At 39.4% G+C, this 19,390-nt stretch overlaps 1 protein-coding gene and 1 pseudogene across 3 annotated transcripts in view; both read left to right on the forward strand.

Annotated features, from left to right (window-relative positions):
• The first annotated feature begins 458 nt into the window (after positions 1–458).
• Positions 459–19,390, forward strand: part of MELK (maternal embryonic leucine zipper kinase) — a 66,294-nt gene continuing 47,362 nt past the window's right edge. For 2 of the 3 annotated variants that reach the window (XM_033123171.1, XM_033123172.1), the window contains exons 1-7: positions 459–596; positions 6,592–6,685; positions 7,979–8,064; positions 11,080–11,196; positions 16,353–16,496; positions 17,378–17,446; positions 19,192–19,284. In XM_033123171.1, the coding sequence (XP_032979062.1) occupies positions 6,628–6,685; positions 7,979–8,064; positions 11,080–11,196; positions 16,353–16,496; positions 17,378–17,446; positions 19,192–19,284 (567 nt within the window). In that variant the 5' untranslated portion in view covers positions 459–596; positions 6,592–6,627. The remainder of the gene's footprint in view (positions 597–6,591; positions 6,686–7,978; positions 8,065–11,079; positions 11,197–16,352; positions 16,497–17,377; positions 17,447–19,191; positions 19,285–19,390) is intronic. The other variant, XM_033123173.1, reaches the window with a different exon arrangement.
• LOC117032583 (uncharacterized) lies at positions 12,913–13,013 on the forward strand (annotated as a pseudogene).

Below are 19,390 nucleotides of genomic sequence, written 5' to 3' on the forward strand. Positions count from 1 at the left end.
ATTAGAAAGACTTTAATTATGATGCTGGGTTGGTGTTTATGATACCTTGAATTATCTAATGGACAATTTGGTCTAGGGGTGGTGGTGGTGGTGCTGGTTTACTCCTCGTGGCAACACATTTTAGTAAGATTTAGAGGGAGGACGAAAATGAGAACAGTGACTACTAGTGATCTCTGCAGATCAATTTTAGAAACAACGTAAGAAAGTTGAATTATGTGGAAACTTTGTCCACGTTACTTGGAGAATCTCAACATGCCCTCCGGGAGAGGTGTACCCCAGTTTGAGGACCAAGGCCTTAAGTTACTCCGCACCGCCCAAGGGACCATTGGGCCACCCCACTCCCTGGCCAGCCCTTCCCGTTTCCGGTCCCGAGGACGGCCGCGCGCCCCCGCCTCACTGAGACCGGTGCGCGCGCCCCCGTCGCGCCCCGCCTCTTCCGGCCCGGGAGGTTTGATTCCCTTGGCGGGCGGAAGCAGCCCGAACTGCACGCTCGGAAAGTCTGCCAGGGATTTGCCGCCCTCACCGCTTCACCTCCGACCAGGTGGGCTCCGGGTCCCCCTGCCCCGCCGCGCCCTGCCCGGCCCTCCGCCCCTCAGGTCAGTGTCTCCCGCGTGAGGTGGGGTCCGGGCAGGGCGCGGCGCGAGGGAGCGGCGGGGCGAGCCCAGTTTGCTCCCGGCGCACTGGAAGCTGAGACTTTACTGGAGCCCCACCTTACGGGCCCGGTTCCCTGGATGAGATATGTAGCCTTTCCGACCCCCTGGTGTTCTCCTCTGTAAGTGGGGATAATGATCGTACTTCACAGGGTTCTCGGATCGTACTCTCACAGGTGTGCAGGCGAAGCGTATGCCCCCAAGGGGGCTATGACGGAACTGAACTGCCATTCCCCGTTTCCATGACCTTGTCTCCGCGAAAGTTGAAAGAAGGGTTTCGAGTTATTAATATTTCTGTTCAGTTTACTGGGGCCATCCCGTGAAAAAGGATATGTGTTATCATCCCCTTGTTGGAGTCCAACTCCTTCCTCGCTGGTCATTTTCCTGAAGTAGTGACTTAGGAGGCTCATGCCAAACGGGGAATATGCACCGAATGCTGTAGCGGTAAAAGGAGCAGCTCCCATCAAGAAACCTGTGGGAAAAGGGGGCACTCCCCAAGGAGGGCACCCCAAGAGAGCGGTCAGGCCCCTAGCGCCTAGGATGAGTAATTGTTCTTGAGCTTCACCTTTGGTATTTCCCTTGGGTAATGGAATGCGGGAAGGGGGAAGGCGGAAGGCGGGGAGTACCGGCGGTGCCAGGAGTTTGGCTTAGAGGCCAGTGTTCCAAACGTTTTTGTTTGTATTTTGGTTTGTTTTCTATGTTGTGTGGGAGAAATCAGAAACACTCTTACTGCACCTTCATGGGCTCGTTTCACCAGTGGATCTGCCCTTCCTGTGTATCTACTGTGGACCAATGAGATGGGCAAATCAGTTCCTTGATGCCTTTAGGAATGAATACCTCCTCGCTGGTGCTCCCAGAAGCCTTTGCAAGGGAGCAGGCCAGCATGTTAAATGTATTACAAGGCCACGTTATAAGCCATTCTGTGTTCTACTTCTCATTTGAAATACCGTCAGCATCAATGTCTTACCTAGCTCACTAGATAAGGTAAATGTATTACACAGCAGGTAACCACATCGCCTAAATAATGTTGTGTTAGTAAGAAAATGCCCCCAGTTTGTTGCTATCCTCTAAAAGTTAATGATAAATCGCCTCCCATTATCTGGGCAATCCCTTGTTTCCTCAGAGAAGTTCAAGACCTCAATCAGATATGCCCCAGATTCTATTTAATCACACTCAGAAGGACATGTAAGTGTCTGACTGGAGTCTAGTTTTTTTCTTCATTATCTACAGTTGAGGTGCTACCTTTCATGTTGACTTTTCTTTTTTCTTTTTTTGGCATTTTAAGCTGTTGGAGTTTATTTTGGGAGTTTTGCAAGACAGCAATCTCTCTTTTTTTTATTAAAGTTTATTGGGGTGACAATTGTTAGTAAAGTTACATAGATTTCAGGTGTACAATTCTGTTACATCATCTATAAATCCCATTGTGTGTTCACCACCTAGAGTCAGTTCTCCTTCCATCACCATATATTTGACCATGTTGACTTTTGATCATACACCTCCTTTAGCCGTTACAAAGTTGGGTTACTCCAAGCACAAGCCTTTCCTATGTTCTGTATTCCCAAATGCTAGAGGATAAACTGGGTACTTAATATTTTGAATCAGCTGCACAGCCACAAAATTTAAAAACCAAGTGAAATCTCTTATAGCAGTTTGCAATGTAAACACCGGTTTTCTTATGCAGTAACAAAAATGATGTTCCCTGGGTTCGATAGATATAATTTAGGTACACATTGGTATTACTTACCTAAAGACAGAGTGTAGTTTGTTTTTACAAGGGGGTAAGGAAAACGGAAGGAAGAAAAAGAGAAGATGCATGGTTCAGTCTTACATTGGTGCAAGTTGATCTTTGCTACTCGACCAGAGGCCATGACCTGGTCTTCAAAAGTCATTTGGGAGAAATTTGTCAAGAAGTTATGATACTCTTATATCCCTCATCTGGGGAAGTGAATTCCAACATCATAAGAAATTGCTTTCTTTCTCTGAGTGTGGCAAATTGAAATAGCCCAGCCTTCATATGGAATTTATATGTTTCCTAAGGCCTGCTTCTTTCCCTTTGTCTCTTGCCATCTGGTTTTTAAATTTTGAAATGTCTCTTTGTGTTTCCTCTTTAGCCCCTGTGTTCGGAATGCCCCAATCCTGCGTTAGTTTGTTTGGGCTTTGCTCTTGAATGAACCTGATAGCCCACTTTTATAGCAGGCAACTTCACAAAGTTATTGCCTGGCATTCCCTCATTTCCAATCTTCTGCTCTTTTTCTTCTCTCTCATTAGGATTCCAAAGATTTCTTAGCCTTATGTTGTTATTGCCTGTTTTGAAATTTCTCAGTCCTGTGATTCCTGTTTTTTGGGTGTGGTTCTACGTCATTCCCACATATGCCACACTGACAAATGCCCTTTCAAAGATTTTGGAATTAGTACCGCTGTTAAGGATATTTCTAATCCTGTGCCTTAGGTTTTCAGTGAGAATAGATTTATCCTCTGTGGTGTCTCCTTGCCTGAAGTAACTTCTGCCACTCCAGTGGAGGCAGAAATGTTTCTTTTTATATCACCAACTTGCCATCAGCACTGGGCCCTGACTGCTGCTTCTGTTTGCCTACCCCATTCATGAAGGTTTAGCTAGATTAAAAGTTCAACCTGCTTGTTAAATGGGTTGATTGCCATCTCTTCCTAGGAAGTGGCTAATATTGTTTATTGGGTCAGAATGTCTTTTGCCCATGATTTTTATCTTTCTTGCTACTTCAGCTTTGATATTGGGACTAAAACCAGTTTTTTTAAGTTGATATTTTTCTTGAGTTTTGATATTTTTTCCTCCTGAAGCTTCTGCTCTAGAGTTCTGTCCGCTGACCATATTTTTGAAGGCTTTTTACTTGCTGATAATAATTTACCTTTTATCTCCAAGTAAGATGACTCATGAAATCAGAGTGCGTCATGCATTTTAAAAGGATATTAAAAAATATATCCTTTGTGGCTCTTGGGCTTTGGATAATTTCATTCCATTTTTTTCTCCACCTCAATTTAAGAAGATGACTCATCCTCACTGTAGTAAGGACCTCCCCTATTACTCTGTCTTTTCCTTTATAAACCCACCATACTCCTGAGGTTGAACTCGCACTCTAGGTTTTCCAAAGTCGTGGCCATTGTTAAGGTTTAGTAACATGCTGGTCACTCAGCTCTGGATGAGACAGGATGAAGAGTAGAGAACTTGAAGGTAGTGAGCATGGTGCCGGCCACCCATCAATCCCAGCGTCCTCAGGGAGCTCGCTAGAGCTCTGCCTGTTGGTGAAGGGAGACTATCTCGTGCTAGAAATGAACACTAGCGTCAGGTTTCCACTTCTGAGAGGGGGCGATCACGATGTATGAGCTCTGGCCTTTGCAGGAGGAACTTTGCTTCCAAGTCTCAGCTGTGCGTGTACTCACTTAACCTTTCGAAGTGTTGGAAAGAATGGGGTCCGGCATCCTGAACCCTGTGCAGCCATGGCTAGTCCACTGCTAGGTCACTGCAGGAGATTTGTACACTGGAGAGAGTCCAGGCAAAGGAGCATTTCATCACTAGCTGGGTCTTGGCCTCACACTCCTTTGGGAACTCTAGAGCCCTCGTGTGCTGTGCTGGACTATACGGGAGATTACTTGTGCCTGACTCAGTCGCCTCCATTGCCCTGGCCCCTCTCATTCCGGCTTGGCTATCTAAGGGGTGTGGGGGCATCTCTTCCCAAGGCTGAAATCCTCAGTTTTATCCACATTTGCCTCTGGGAAGAAGAGCCCCTTAGAGAAACCATTTCTGTATAGGTTCACCTTTCACCTCATGTCTGTCTACCGGTAAAGAAAGCTCCACTTTGTAGCACCTAAACTCAAGTCCTAGGACTTGACCTATATATGTGGGTACTTTAAAATTATTTAGAAATCTACTTCACAGAAACTTTCTTTTACTAGTTTTACTTGTTTCTTCTTTATTGGCTTCCATGAAACTGTATTCCTCTAATTTTTACTTTTGTAACTGTTCTCTCTATCTCTTCTTCTTGTCACTTCTAGCTATAGGTCTGGTGTGGGTAAGACCTTAGCTGTCTATATTTTTAAAGATTTGCCTTTTTTAAGTCTTTACAGGAAATGTAATTGATTTTGTGTATGGTGTGAGATGGAGGAGATACAATGTTCTTTTTTTCCCCATGTGGTTAACCAATTGCCCCAGCTCTAAATCTACATTTCCATTTGCTGGTACCTCTAAAAGCAGTTTCAGTTCACTACATGTCATTTTTTTCTTCCTCTGCGATCTCTGCACTTAAATTCCCTCTTTCGGGAATGTTCTTCCTTTCTTTCTTTTTGGGCTACCAACTCCTGTTAAAGCCTACCAATCAAAGACCATTAAGAACACACCTGTAGTAGAGAACATCAGCCATTCTTAGCTTGCTGGTGCAGGAGAATCCATACTTCCTGACCTTGGGGTGTCTCAGTAAGAGTGAGTTAAAAGGGGCTTATAGGATTTGGGCTTATGCTGAGTGATTTTAAGAAGGGGTTTAGGAAGCAGGGACCAGTTTTGGAATGGCTTATATCAAAGAGCAGGGCATTTCAGCATTAGGGTATCTTAGAAGAACATGGTGCTGAGGATGTCATTGGTGAGAAAGCAGCAGTAAGTCAAATAAAGGATCATTATCATTTTAACAGCTTTATATAGAAACATTGTTTACAAGGTCATGTCCAGGTCCTGTTGGAAACATTACTCAAGTTTTGGTAGGAATGTCCCAGTCTGATTATCAGCCAGGCTGATATTCTTTTTCTTTCTTCTCATCCTTTGAATTAGGTCTTGGCTTAAATATTACCTTCTCAATGACCCATTCTAACCACTGTTGCTTATTTCTTTCCCAGTATTTATTATAAATTGTAATTATTTAATTTGTTGTCTATTGATTTACCTTTTGTCTTCTCTACTTGAATGCAAGATCCATGAGGGCAGGAACCACCTTTCTTCTCCATTGTAACCTTAGTGCCAAGCTCAGGTCTGGCACATCATAGGTGCTCAGTAAATGCCTCTGTATGAATAAATGAATGAATAAAAGAAAATTCAGGTTAACAGTCTGACTAGTTCTGCCAGATACACTGTTAATCTCTAGTTAGAGTCAACTAAGAGCATATCCACTGTAAATGTAACAAAGTTGGTATGAAAGTGACCATATGGATTAACGCACATAATAGGCCCTACTTATCCTGATGGTTTTTTGTAATTCCACTTAATTTTAAAACTCTGGAAGACAGAATCAAATAAGATCTACCTAAGACTTTTACCACTAATTTTTATGTATTATTTGATATATAACTTAAGAGTATATGTAACACATGTAAGTTGTGAAGCTTAATAATAAAATGTGTATCCCATTATGTGTCTTAAAATTGTATATCATTGGAGTCTTAATTTGCATTTCCCTGATGACTTACGAAGTTGAGCATTTTTTCATGTTTTTATTGGTCATTTGTGTTTCTTTGCGAAATGCCTTCGTATTTCATTTGCTTATTTTTCCGTTGGGTCTTTTTCTATACTGTTGTCTTGTTGGAGTATATGTTAGAAGTGTTGCAAATATTTTCTCACATTTATGTATTTTCTTTGTTTTAAATGACGTTTTTGGATGTGCAGAGGCTCTTAATTTTAATGTTTAATGTATTCTTTTATAATTAGCACTTTCTATATCCATTTACAAGATCCTCTTCTATCCTGAAATCATGGTGATATTCCATTAAAAGTTTTAAAGGTTTGTCTTTCATATTTGAGTTTTTACATTATCTGGAATGATTTTTATGTATGGTGTGAGATAGAAATCCAGTATTATTTTATATGGATAATCAGTTTTTTCAGTATCATTTATATGCCTAAAACGTATTTATATTTGCAGTTGCAAGAGTGGAGGTGATAATCTCATAATTCCTTTTTTGATCATGTACTATTTCTGTCTTATAGGCTTTTTATAATTTTGAGTGAACTTCTAGGAGAACCATGAAAGATTATGATGAACTTCTCAAATACTATGAATTATATGAAACTATCGGGACAGGTAATTGTTATTTTTTCTTGGTGGCAGAGGATAGAGCATGTATTTGAGCGTCCAGTGTATTTGGGCAGTCGCAAGCTTTAGTCTAACCTATGTAGTTTTAAAGTTCTTCAACCTACTTAGTAAGAAAAAGTGGAGTAAGAGAGGAGAGTAGTAAGAGGCCTTGTAGTCATTTTATTTAGAATAAAACTCATTGGAGAGTTTTGAGCCAAGGAGTGATCTGACCTTTGTTTTTAAGGGTTGTTCTTACGGCTTAATTGTGATTGGGTAGGGGGAGGGCAAAGCAGAGAGATGTTAGGGGGTTATTGCAATAGCTCAGGTGAGTGATGCTGGAGATGCTGGTGACTGGATGCGGGTGATAGTAGTGAAGGTACTATATATAGACAGACGTACATACACATATGTGTGTGTTTGTGTAGTTTGATTTATGGAAGTGTAATACATAGTCAAATATGCAAAGTGCACTAATCTTAATAGAGTTTTGTATAACGCATATATTCCCGTATGTCCCCTGCTCAGATCAAGAGACACAGAACATTTCCAGTCAATACATTTCTTTTTTCCCCCCGAGAACCAATGGGGTTTGTTGATGGGTTGGATATTGAGTGTGAGACAAAAGAGAAGGGATAAGGATGGCTCCTGGGTTTTTGGCCAAAGCACCCGAGAAAATGGAGTTGCTATTTACTGAGATGCGAAGACCATGAAAAGGACTACCAGGACCTTCTTTTTAGAAATGTTGGGTTAGCGATTTCTTTTAGGTGCCTAAGTGTAGACATTTATCCAGCTTTTGATCCAGTTTTGAAACCTAGTTGCTTATCTTCACAGTTTTAAAATTGAATGGAAGTTTCATACTGACTTTTGTCTCAGCAACTTTACATTGTGTTCTAACAATGCTAATTATACAGCAAATTTAATTGCAGTATTAATTATAAAGCAAACTATAAAGCAAATATAAAGAGTGAATTCTGTTTGATATGCTATTATGGAAAAAAACTTCAGTTAGACATTCGATGAGGAGAGGTTAGGGTCATGGCTAACACTTTGGAAGCAACAGGAAGAAAGAACCACAAACTTCCAGGAGTATGGATTAAGCCTTTTAAATGCGTATGGAAAGGTATTTGTGCCTGAGTCTTCTGTCTTACAGGTGCTTTTTATAATTTTGAGTAAACTTCTAGGAGGACTGAAAGATTATGATGAACTTCTCATATACTATGAATGCTATTTGTGCCTGAGTTTGCTGTGATATTGGTATTTAGGTTAATCTTGCTTATCTCTTCATAATTTTCCTACACTTAGGTGGCTTTGCAAAGGTCAAACTTGCCTGTCATATCCTCACTGGAGAAATGGTAGCTATAAAAATCATGGATAAAAGTGCACTAGGGGTAAGTTTAAAATTATTTTAAAAATATTTATAGAGCAGGTTTGTGAATTAAAACCTGAATTTGCTCTAAATTCTAGAGCCTACTCTTTTATTAGGATAATATTTGTCTAGTTTTTTAAAAATTGCCAGTTATGTATAACTATGATTTTAAAAAGTAATCTGGGTGAAAGGGTTACTTTGTCCTTAATTTTAATGCAGGGTAATGGCACATATTTGAAGCCTGTTGGATCCATTGTTTCATGGTCTTATACGTGTTTCTGGGAGTTAATACCTCCCTCCTTTGTTTATCTTCTCATGATCACCTTACTCAATATTGATCTATTTTATAGTATAGAGAGATCTTATGTCCCAGTATTTTATTCAAAGTGACTTTAGAAGTTATCTAATGAAATCCTTTTCCTGATCAGCCTCTTTTCCCTCTACTGAATGCTTCCAGGTTTGAGTTGCTCATTACCTCCTAAAGCAGCCCATTCAATTTGTGGTCTTGGCTATAATGTACATAAAATTTTTTGTTTTTATATTAAGGGAAGACTTGTCTCTTCTGATGGTCTTTATGGGCCTTATATATACCCTTTCCAGTGACTGTACTGATCGTGAGTGGTCTTTTTTTCCCCCCAATTCTATCTATCTTCCCTATGGTTTGGATTCTATGCTTTTGTTCTGGTTTGCTGAGAATTCACTAGTCTCTCAGTACCATGTTTCCCCGAAAATAAGACCTAGCTGGACCATCAGCTCTAATGCATCTTTTGGAGCAAAAATTAATGTAAGATCCGGTCTTATTTTACTATAACACAATATTTTACTATAATATAATATATAGCTGGCTGTTTAGTTATAATATAATACAATATAATATAATATAATATAATATAATATAATATAATGTTACGAGCACTGCGCTCTAACCACTGAGCAAATCGGCCGCCCAATGAGTTGTGTTTTTTTTTTTAATAAGATAGTTTTTTCGTTTGTTTTTAAATTTTATTGGAGAATATTGGGGAACAGTGTATTTCTCCAGGGTCCATCAGCTCCAAGTCGTTGTCCTTCAATCTAGCTGTGGAGGGTGCAGCTCAGCTCCATGTCCAGTTGCTGTTTAGTTGCAGGGGTGCAGCCCACCATCCCAAGCGTGAATTGAACCAGCAACCTTTGTTTTTCAGACAAAAACGTGCTCGTGCTCTAACCAACTGAGCCACCCATCCTCCCCCCAATGAATTTTTAAATAGACACATTGAACTTGTTTTTGGTTCGTCTCATTGCTGGAATAAGACAGAGTTTAACATCAGTTGTTAACCTTATCTTTTGTTTTTAAGGATGTAAGTGGTGATTAACATATATAAATAAGTCAGTGTAAGGAATTTTGTTATAGCAATGTCACTCAGTTCTTTGAACTCCTTCCAAAATATGTCAAAAATCACAGTGACCTATATTAGAAATTATTTTTAATAATCTATTTACTGATAATTTAGGCTCTCCTTCAATATTTTTGTTTATCAGTGCTCAGTATTATATTTATTAAGCTATTAAAAAGGCACTAAAAACCATTTTCTTGAGCATTTAAACACTGATTACAAATCTGATAAGCAGTTTAAACCTTAAGCAGTTTAAACTTTAGTTACAACTTTACTATGACTTATTCACTTGAACACTACAAATGCTTAAATAGCAAACAAAATGTATACTGTTACTACAAAATGTATTACCACATTGGTATGCAAAACGTATTCTAAAGCATCAGTATGGTGACATAAATTCATTAATTCATTATTTTTAAACTTGTTTTTATATTTTGTTGTTGTTATGCTTATTTTAGTTACTTCTTGGGCTTTAATAATATTTTGATTACTTCCAGGGTTTTAGTCATCAGACTCCCACTCGCCTCAAAAAAGGAAGTAAAAAGATGATCATATTAGAATAGTCAAAGTTACAATTGACTCTTTTTTTTTTTTTTTTTTTTTAAGATTTTATTGGAGGATGGGATCAGGACTTTATTGGGGAACAGTGTGTATTCCAGGACTTTTTTCCAAGTCAAGTTGTTGTCCTTTCAATCGTAGTTGTGGAGGGCGTAGCTCAGCTCTAGGTCCAGTTGCTGGTTGCAGGGGCCATAGCCCACCATACCTTGGTGGGAGTCTAACCAGCAACCTTGTGGTTGAGAGGACGCGCTCCAACCAACTGAGCCATCCAGGAGCTCAGCGGCAGCTTAGCTCTAGGTGCCGTGTTCAATCTTAGTTGCAGGGGGCGGAGCCCACCATGCCTTGTGGGACTCAGAGGAGTTGAACTGGCAACCTTGTGGTTGAGAGCCCACTGGCCCATGTGGGAATCGAACCAGCAGCCTTCGGAGCTAGGAACACGGAGCTTCAATGGCCTGAGCCACAGGGCCGGCCCCTACAATTGATTCTTGAAGACCTAACATCTGGGTGCATAGTACTAGATAATTGGATCTTAAACCACAGATCATTAGATTGAGTTTCTTTTTACATTAAAGTTTTACATGTTACTTCATGGATATCTAGATTTGTCTTTAATGTGGACTTTAAAATGCTTTCAGCTTGGCTTCTATTCCTCTTCCCCAACCAACTTATTTGGAAAATTTCAAGCCCGTAGAAAAGTTGGAAGATTGAGACAGTGAATACCTACATGTTTCACCTACATTCACCTATTTTTAGCTCAGCATGCTTCCTAAGGGACATTACTAAGACTAAAAGTGGTAGCTTAGGCATGCACACTGAGTAGTGTTTCTGTCATTCCTTGTTTGGAAAGCTAACCTCCGAAAGGAGTCAGAGATTGTTTTAATTTTTCTGGACGTTGTGCTATTGACCCACATGGAACGTGTTTTTCATAAAACCCTCAAGACTTTTTTTTTAAATGTACATACAAATTTATTATATTTGTTATATTTTTCTGTATTGTTGAACAGTTTGTTTTGAGGCTGTTGCTCAATATTAAGGCTGTTGATATTGACGCTTGGAACACTTCCCAAATAGGTTTATTGTACATTTAATACAATGTTTTGTCACAGAGTGATTTGCCCCGGATCAAAACTGAGATTGATGCCTTGAAGAACCTGAGACATCAGCATATATGTCAACTCTACCACGTGTTAGAGACAGCCAACAAAATATTCATAGTTCTTGAGGTTAGTAGTATGTTCCAGACCTCACGGTATTTGGTCCTTGTTTCAGTCCATTCAGGCTGCTATAACAAATATCCCAGACGGGGTAGCTTATGAAGAACAGGATTTATTTGTCACAGTTCTGGAGGCTGGGATATGCAAGATCAAGGCACCAACATGGTTGGGTGAGAGCCCTCTTCCCGGTTCATAACTGGCTTCTTCTCACTGTGTCCTTACATGGTAGAAGGGGCAAGGGGTCTCTCTGGAGCCTCTTTTATAAGAGCACAAATTCCATTCACGAGGCCTTTGGCCCCCTGTCCTAATCGCTTCGCAAAGGCCCCATCTTCTAATACCATCATCTTTGGGGGTTAAGATTTCAACATAGGAATTTTGGAGGCGAACACAAACATTCAGACCATTTCCATTCACTTTATCAATAGTTAAAAGTATGATTCACCCGAAAGATCAACATAAATATTAAGTGGGTTACCTATATGAGTTCTGTCTAACAATTTAGATCAAGGAGATGACATGTAATAAACTGGAGATTGTAGATACACCCTTTGTAATAGACTCCTTATGAGGAAGTGTGGTTTAGTGGACAGGATATGTTAGCATTTGTTCCTGGGGGAAAGATTCGTTTCAGTTTATGTAGTGTATTAATCTTGGGCTGCTGTAACAAATTACCACAAACTTGTTGTTTTAAAACAACAAATTTATTGACTCACAGTAATGGAAGCTAGAAGTCTGAAATCAGGGTATGGGCAAGGTTCGTTCCTTCTGGAGAATCTATTCTATGCCGCTTACCTAATTTCTGGTGGTTCTTGGCAATCCTTGGTGTTCCTTGGCTCATAGATGTACCACTCCAGTCTCTGCCTGTGTCTTCAAATGGTGATCTCTTATCTTCCTGTCTTTATTTCAAATCTATTTGAAATTGTCCAAATTTCCCTTTTCATATGAAGATACAAGTCATTGGATTAGGGTCCACCCATATCCAATGTGACCTCATTTTGACTTGATTACATCTACAAAGACCTGTTTACAAAGAAGATCACACTCACTGCTACTAGGTGTTAGGATTTGAACTTATCTTTTTGGAGGACACAGTTCAACCAACCCACAGTCTATAGGTAGCTTTTAAGGCATGTGTTATGCAAACCAAGCTCTTTTATGTTTTGACCTGCCCTTTTTGACTTGGAACATCAAGTCTTTAAAACTTGCACCATTGATCTCTTGTTTCATTTTCCTTAGTCTCAACCAAATAATTTGTAACTGCACATCATTTTCACACATTAGCTTTGTTTTAAAAGCACTTTTCAAAATTCATAAAGCTGAAAGTTTTCAACCTAGAACCATTTTCTCTTTATTACAGTGTAAGTCCGCCCACATGGTCAACAGTGGTGATTTTAAAGCTTTTTTTTTTTTTTTTTTTAAATAAATTTTATTGGGGAATATTGGGGAACAGTGTGTTTCTCCAGGGCCCATCAGCTCCAAGTCTTTGTCCTTCAATCTAGTTGTGGCGGGCACAGCTCACTGGCCCATGTGGGAATCAAACCGGCAACCCCGTCATTCAGAACTCGTGCTCTAACCAACGGAGCCACCTGGCCGCCCCTTAAAGCCTTTTTAAAAAGCTGATCCCTTTGTACAAATTAAGCACTTAAATAAATAAATAAATAAATAAATAAAAACCAAAAACCCTTCACGAACCTAGGACAAAATTTAAAAGCTACAAGAGAGTGCCTGCTTCAGCAGCATATATACTAAAATTGGAACGATACAGAGAAGATTAGCATGGCCCCTGTGCAAGGATGACACAAATTTGTGAAATATTCCAAACAAATAAATAAATGGTACTAGAGAGTATCTATTAAAAAGTAAAATTCTCTCCCCTGTGTTCCAGTCATCCAGTTCTCTTTCCCCTGATTTAATCACTTTTCTTGTTTCCTGTAGCTTTTCCATGTACTTATAAATACATACAAGTACGTATATTTTATATACTCATATGTACCTTGTTTGCCCGAAAATAAGACTTAGCTGGACCATCAGCTCTACTGTGTCTTTTGGAGCAAAAATTAATATAAGACCCGGTATTATATTATACCCGGTCTTATTTTAATATAAGACCGGGTCTTATATTAATTTTTATATAAGTTTAATATAATTTTAATATAAGACCGGGTCTTATATAATATAAGGTCTAATATAATATAAGACCTGATCTTATATAATATTATGTAAGGCCGGGTCTTATATTAGAATAAGACCCGGTCTTATATTAATTTTTGCTTCAAAAGACGCATTAGAGCTGATGGCCTGGCTAGGTCTTATTTTCGGGGAAACACGGTATGTTTGTGTGTGTGTGTGTGTGTGTGTGTGTGTATGTATATGTATATGTGTATATTTTTATATTTATATATAAAAATATGTGTTTGTAGCTTATTGGTTTTGGTCACACATAATGGTCACATACTATAATATTATTCTATACCTTGTTTTTTTCCCCCCACTTAACATTTTAGCTTGAGACAATCTATGTACATTCACAGAGATTTTGTATGTTTTTTTGTTTCACCTTATTTTGTCTTTATTTGAAAATATAAAGTAGGCTGTTTTCTTTATATAAATCTTATTGAATAGCATTTTATTTTTACATTTTAAAGAAAGCAGACTATTGCTTAGCAATTAAAAGTATTCAAACATATATTTTCTACATAATTTATTGTGAGATGATCATTGATAAATAAATTAATTCTCATTATTTGCTTCAATTCATGTCTTCTTACACAGTTCTTCATTTTTCCTTCCAAAATGTTGCATTCCACACCTCTGAGGCAATGAAGAATTTTTATACACCACAGCTAAGGACTTGAACATTCATTTGCAGCTACCTATATGCTCATTACAGATAGTTATGCTCCTAGTGGCTGTTTAATCATCCTCTATGATAAGTTTTTGGAAAACATTCATCATGACAACCCTCATTCATCTTTAACTCATAGGGTCTGTTGCACCTTGAAAAGCCCAGCAAAGGGCCCACAGGCGTTGCCACCTAGGTCACATGGCCGATGGTGTCTGATGTGCCTTCCTCTGTGGGCAGAAAGGAAGCTTATTGAATAGTATTTTAAAAATTGACTATTGAGGTATAATTTCTGTATGATAAAATACACACATCAGGTGTACAGTTTGTAAAAAGTACACACACATGTACTTCCCACCTCAAGGTATAAAACATTTGCATCATACCAGAAAGTTTTCTCCTGATCCTTGGATCTCAATTCCTGTAACCCCACCTGCCCACTGTTCTTCTCAGCAATCACTGATCTGATTTCTGTCACCATAGATTAGTTTTACATATTCTAGAACTTGATGTAAATAGGATCATACAGTCTGTGTTCTTTTGTGTTTGGCTTCTTTTGTTCAGCATAATGTTTTTTGCAAGTCAACATATCAGTATATACTCTTTCACACCTTGCTTTTTTCATTTAATACTGGAGATTGTTTCACATCAGTTGATATGTTTTCTTTTTTTTTTAAGATTTTATTGGGGAAGGGACTTTATTGGGGAACAGTGTGTACTTCCAGGACTTTTTTCCAAGTCAAGTTGTTGCCCTTTCAATCTTAGTTGTGAAGGGTGCGGTTCAGCTTCAAGTTGTTGTCCTTTCAGTCTTAGTTGTGGAGGGCGCAGCTCAGCTCCAGGTCCAGTTGCTGTTGCTAGTTGCAGGGGGTGCAGCCCACCATCCCCTGCAGGACTCGAGGAATCGAACTGGCAATCTTGTGGTTGAGAGCTGGTGCTCCAACCAACTGAGCCATCCGGGAGGCAGCTCAGGTGAAGGTGCCCTGTTCAATCTTAGTTGCAGGAGACTCTGCCCACCATTCGTTGAGGGACTCGGAGAGTTGAACTGGCAACCTTGTGGTTGAGAGCCCACTGGCCCATGTGGGAATCAAACCGGCAGCCTTCGGAGTTAGGAGCATGGAGCTCTAACCGCCTGAGCCACCGGGCCGGCCCATATCTTTCTCTTTTTTTTTTTTTTTTTTTTTAAATGGCTGCATAGAATTCCATTTTATACCTGTGCCATAATTTATATAGTGTGAGCACATTTGGAATGTTTCCAGTCTATTGTTGTTACAAATGATGCTGCTGCAGTAAGTGATCTTGAACATGCATCATTTTTTTTTTTTAAAGTTGATATATTTTACATTAAAAAGAAAATTTATTGGGGAATATTGAGGGACAGTGTGTTTTTCTAGGGCCCATCAGCTCCAACTTGTCCTTCAATCAGCTCCAAGTCCATTTGCCATTTTCAATCTTTAGTTGCAGGGGGTGCAGCCCACCATCCCATGTGGGAATTGAACCGGTAACCTTGTTGTTGAGAGCTGGTGCTCTAACCAACTGAGCCATCCGGCCGCCCCCTCCTATAGCTCAGCGGCAGCTGTCTTCAATCTAGTGGAGGGCACAGCTCACTGGCCCATGTGGTAATTGAACTGACAACACTGTTGTTCAGAGCTCGCGCTCTAACCAACTGAGCCATCCGGCCGCCCCAAACATGCATCATTTTTGACGCAAGACTATATAGGAATAATTCCTATGAGGTCAAGGCTATATGTATCTATGATTTTGATTGATACTGATAAAATGAAATGAAACCTTAAATAGAAACCCCAGTTTAGAGAAAAGCGGAGTTGCTCTGGAGAAGGTATAGAAAGCCTAGAGCTTTGTGCTCTGGTACCCGTTCTCCTTAGCCTGTGAAGAACCTCTGTAGAACTTGGCTCCTTCTGGGACACACTGAAAATCACTGGTCTTTGAGATGGAGATGTAATAATACTGCTGGGTTTTTTTGTTTCACATAACACACTAAATGTAAGTGCATTGAGATGAGAATAGGCTTTAGTGCTCTGCCATAAAAATATACAACCCTGAATAAACTTAAAAATCACAGTGGTCATTGGTTCTGTTTCTATTTACTAGTGATAAAACTGCATGAAACTGAGAGCTGTTGTTCTTTCCTGGAATAATTGTGGAGTTGTTTGATCCTGAGAGTGTATTTTTGAATATACCTCACTCAGTTCCCCTGCCTATAAGTTGAATTAATATCTCTAAGTTATGTCGGATTTTTAATTTTAAATTCCTCTGACGTGAGTTCTAAGTAGTAACAATATCTGTGTGACTCTTGCTATTGAAGTATTGTTCTGGAGGAGAGCTGTTTGACTACATAATTTCCCAGGATCGCCTGTCCGAGGAGGAGACCCGAGTTGTCTTCCGTCAGATCGTATCTGCGGTTGCTTATGTGCACAGCCAGGGCTATGCTCACAGGGACCTCAAACCGGTAAGTGCCATCGTTAGATGCTCACCTGAGAGTTCAACATCATTTACCTGTTACTAGGTGCTTTCTGTTTACAGTGTATCTTGGCTTTGCTTTTTTTTACTCCATTCATAATGTATCATTGTTTTTGCTCCTTTATTATAACTTCTGGTAGACTTTTTAGGGTGGACTTATTATTGGCATTCTATTTATCTGTCAATTGTGTATGACATTATAAATGTCTTTGTCATCAGCTGTGGAATATAAACCTCAGGATTTTATCTCTAGGAAATAAGAATTTTGAGTATTCTCTTCGAGTGTATTGTAATTGAGTATTTTCCATTCAATTCTTTTTTCCTAAGCTCTTCTTCCTTTAATTTTAATTCCATTTAATTCCGTTCACTAAATGGACGGACTCTACTTTTCAAGGACAGAATAAAAATGTTAATACTCATGTCTGCAGGCTTTGACTAATATGGATGATGGTGAGCATGGTTTTTAATACTACTTGGTACCAGAGTCAGAGTACTAGAATTGGTCTGACAAGATATGGCAGTGTTACTATCTTTTTCCCTCTGTTTATACCCAACCCTTTGATTTGAGCTCACTCTTTTGGTTTAAACTTACCTTCAGCACACATTGTTTGCTTATAGTTGAACCTCAGAGCACCAAAGAGAAAATGGTTTATGCTAATGTGTCTTGAGAGGAAGTGGGATAGTTACTAACATTCTTCGTCTTTCCCCTTCTCTACTCCTTGTCATTTCATTCTTTTTAAAATGATTTTCACTCTGTTGTCTGCAGACTTTTTAATATAAGAACCTTAAATCATTTTTAGAAATGGCTAGAGGTGAGATGTGTTATAAGGAAGTCAATATGCAGTTGTGAAAATATCTTTGTTTTTCCAGGAAAATTTGTTGTTTGATGAATATCATAAATTAAAGCTGATTGACTTTGGTCTCTGTGCGAAACCCAAGGTAAGTGCAGGGATAAAAATGTATTTATTTCCTTTGTAAATGTACCTCTTAGTCTTGCACTGACTTCCACTTAGTGTTTATTGAGCCTGGTTGCAATCATTGTGAAGAATGTTAAATTTCATCCCTTTTACAAGTTATCTAGATGATTCTAGTATGTAGCCAAGATTGAGAACCACTGCTCTAGGTCCAGGGTTGGTCTTGCTGAAGACCCCATGAGTATGCTGAGGGAATGTGCAATGCTGAGGTGACAGGAGGCCATCAGAGCATGAATACTGAATTGATTAGGCGTTTGCAGTTTGAGTATGTTGCCACTAGATGATGTCTTTGTTCATTTAGATACGACTTTTGGGAATTTAGTGCAAATCTATTCTTTATTATCCAAATGGTTATATAACTAACAGTCAGTTACATTTTGAGAGTCCCCTTTCCTCATAAAAGAAGGAGAAAGTCCACATGCGCTTTTCAATTTATGCCGTTATGTATTTTCTTAATTTACACTCCATAGTTAAGTACTGACGCTCTCCAGCATACTTTCTCTTTGAGGTGACTTTGAACTTGCCACCTCTGCTGTCTGCAGCAGAGCTCCTGTGAGGCTGCCTGTTGGAGGCTTCCTCCTGAGCTCTCTAATAATGGTTCTCACAGTCTCTAAAATGAGCTGTCCACACTCATTAAGAATGTTGAAATTGCAGACCTGTCTCAGCCCTTTGTAAAAGTCCCATGATATTTTGCTGCTCCAATCAGAATTAGCTAGGTGCAAATGGAAGCAGATTTTGCCCCTTCTACTGAATGGCTGATTCTTTCTGATTTTCCTCTCTTTCCCTTGGCTCCGCAGAGATTGTTAGTGGAGACTTGTGTGTCTGGGAACCAAATGCTAGAAGGCGTTTTTTTGATCAGCAGGCATAGAAAGATAAAACATACTTTGAGCAGATAAAGAGGTTTAAGTCATGTTCTCCACAGGAGGCAGTGCAGAATGTTTGTGACAGACTCCATTAGCCTTTGTTTCTGGCTGCCATAGGTTTGACCCCCACAGACACCATCAAAAAAAGCGGGTTGGCTAGGAGAGCTTTGCCTCAGCTTGCTGCTGAGGAGCTCACCTCTGGACATGTTGCAGTTGTAAACGAAATCTCACAATTATACAACTTCTTTGCCGGTGTGGAACTCTATACTACAGGAGTTGGGCAGTAGTAGTATCATTTTCACTATGTCTTGATATTTCTGTGGGAAAGCAGAGATGGTTGAGCAGATTCCTCATTTGACCAGATCTGGAAGCTCAGGTCATGATTGGTGTTAGAACTGAGTCTAGAAAACAGACTCTCAAGGCACTGTTCTATGTAGCATGTTGTTTTCTTCCCTGTAGGGGGAAAGAAACTCTCTAAGATTTCATATTGGAGATAGGGTCCAGTAAAGAAATAATCCTTTTTCCTTGAATACGTGGGGGTGCGAAGACATGGCTGCTTGGATTGTGCTAAGCTGATTATTATGCAAATGAATGTCTAGGACATGACTGCATTAAGGGGAAAAGAATTTTGTTCATGCCAGGTTATATGTAGTATTGGAAATTTAGAGAAGAGGAAACCCCATGTGCTTGCATGTAGGCAGAGAGTATTAGGTTTCCTGCAGAAGTCTCTTATTATTTGGAGTAATTCTTCGTCTAGCTTCTCTTTGCTGTGCTGAAAGAATGTTTAAGGCTTTAATTCTCTTAAGCGCTGTAATGAATAAGTGTTTCATTTTTATCTTATTGGCAGGGTAACAAGGATTACCATCTCCAGACATGCTGTGGGAGTCTTGCTTATGCAGCACCTGAATTAATACAAGGCAAATCATATCTGGGATCAGAGGTAATTATTCATTGGTTAATTCAATGTATAATCAATATACATTTATTGTTGACCTGTAGTGAGTCAGGCACTGTGCACTGGGGATATAACGATGAGGTAAGAAATA

This window comes from Rhinolophus ferrumequinum, chromosome 12 (genome assembly GCF_004115265.2).
Source record: "Rhinolophus ferrumequinum isolate MPI-CBG mRhiFer1 chromosome 12, mRhiFer1_v1.p, whole genome shotgun sequence".
NCBI classification, from domain to species: Eukaryota; Metazoa; Chordata; class Mammalia; order Chiroptera; family Rhinolophidae; genus Rhinolophus; species Rhinolophus ferrumequinum.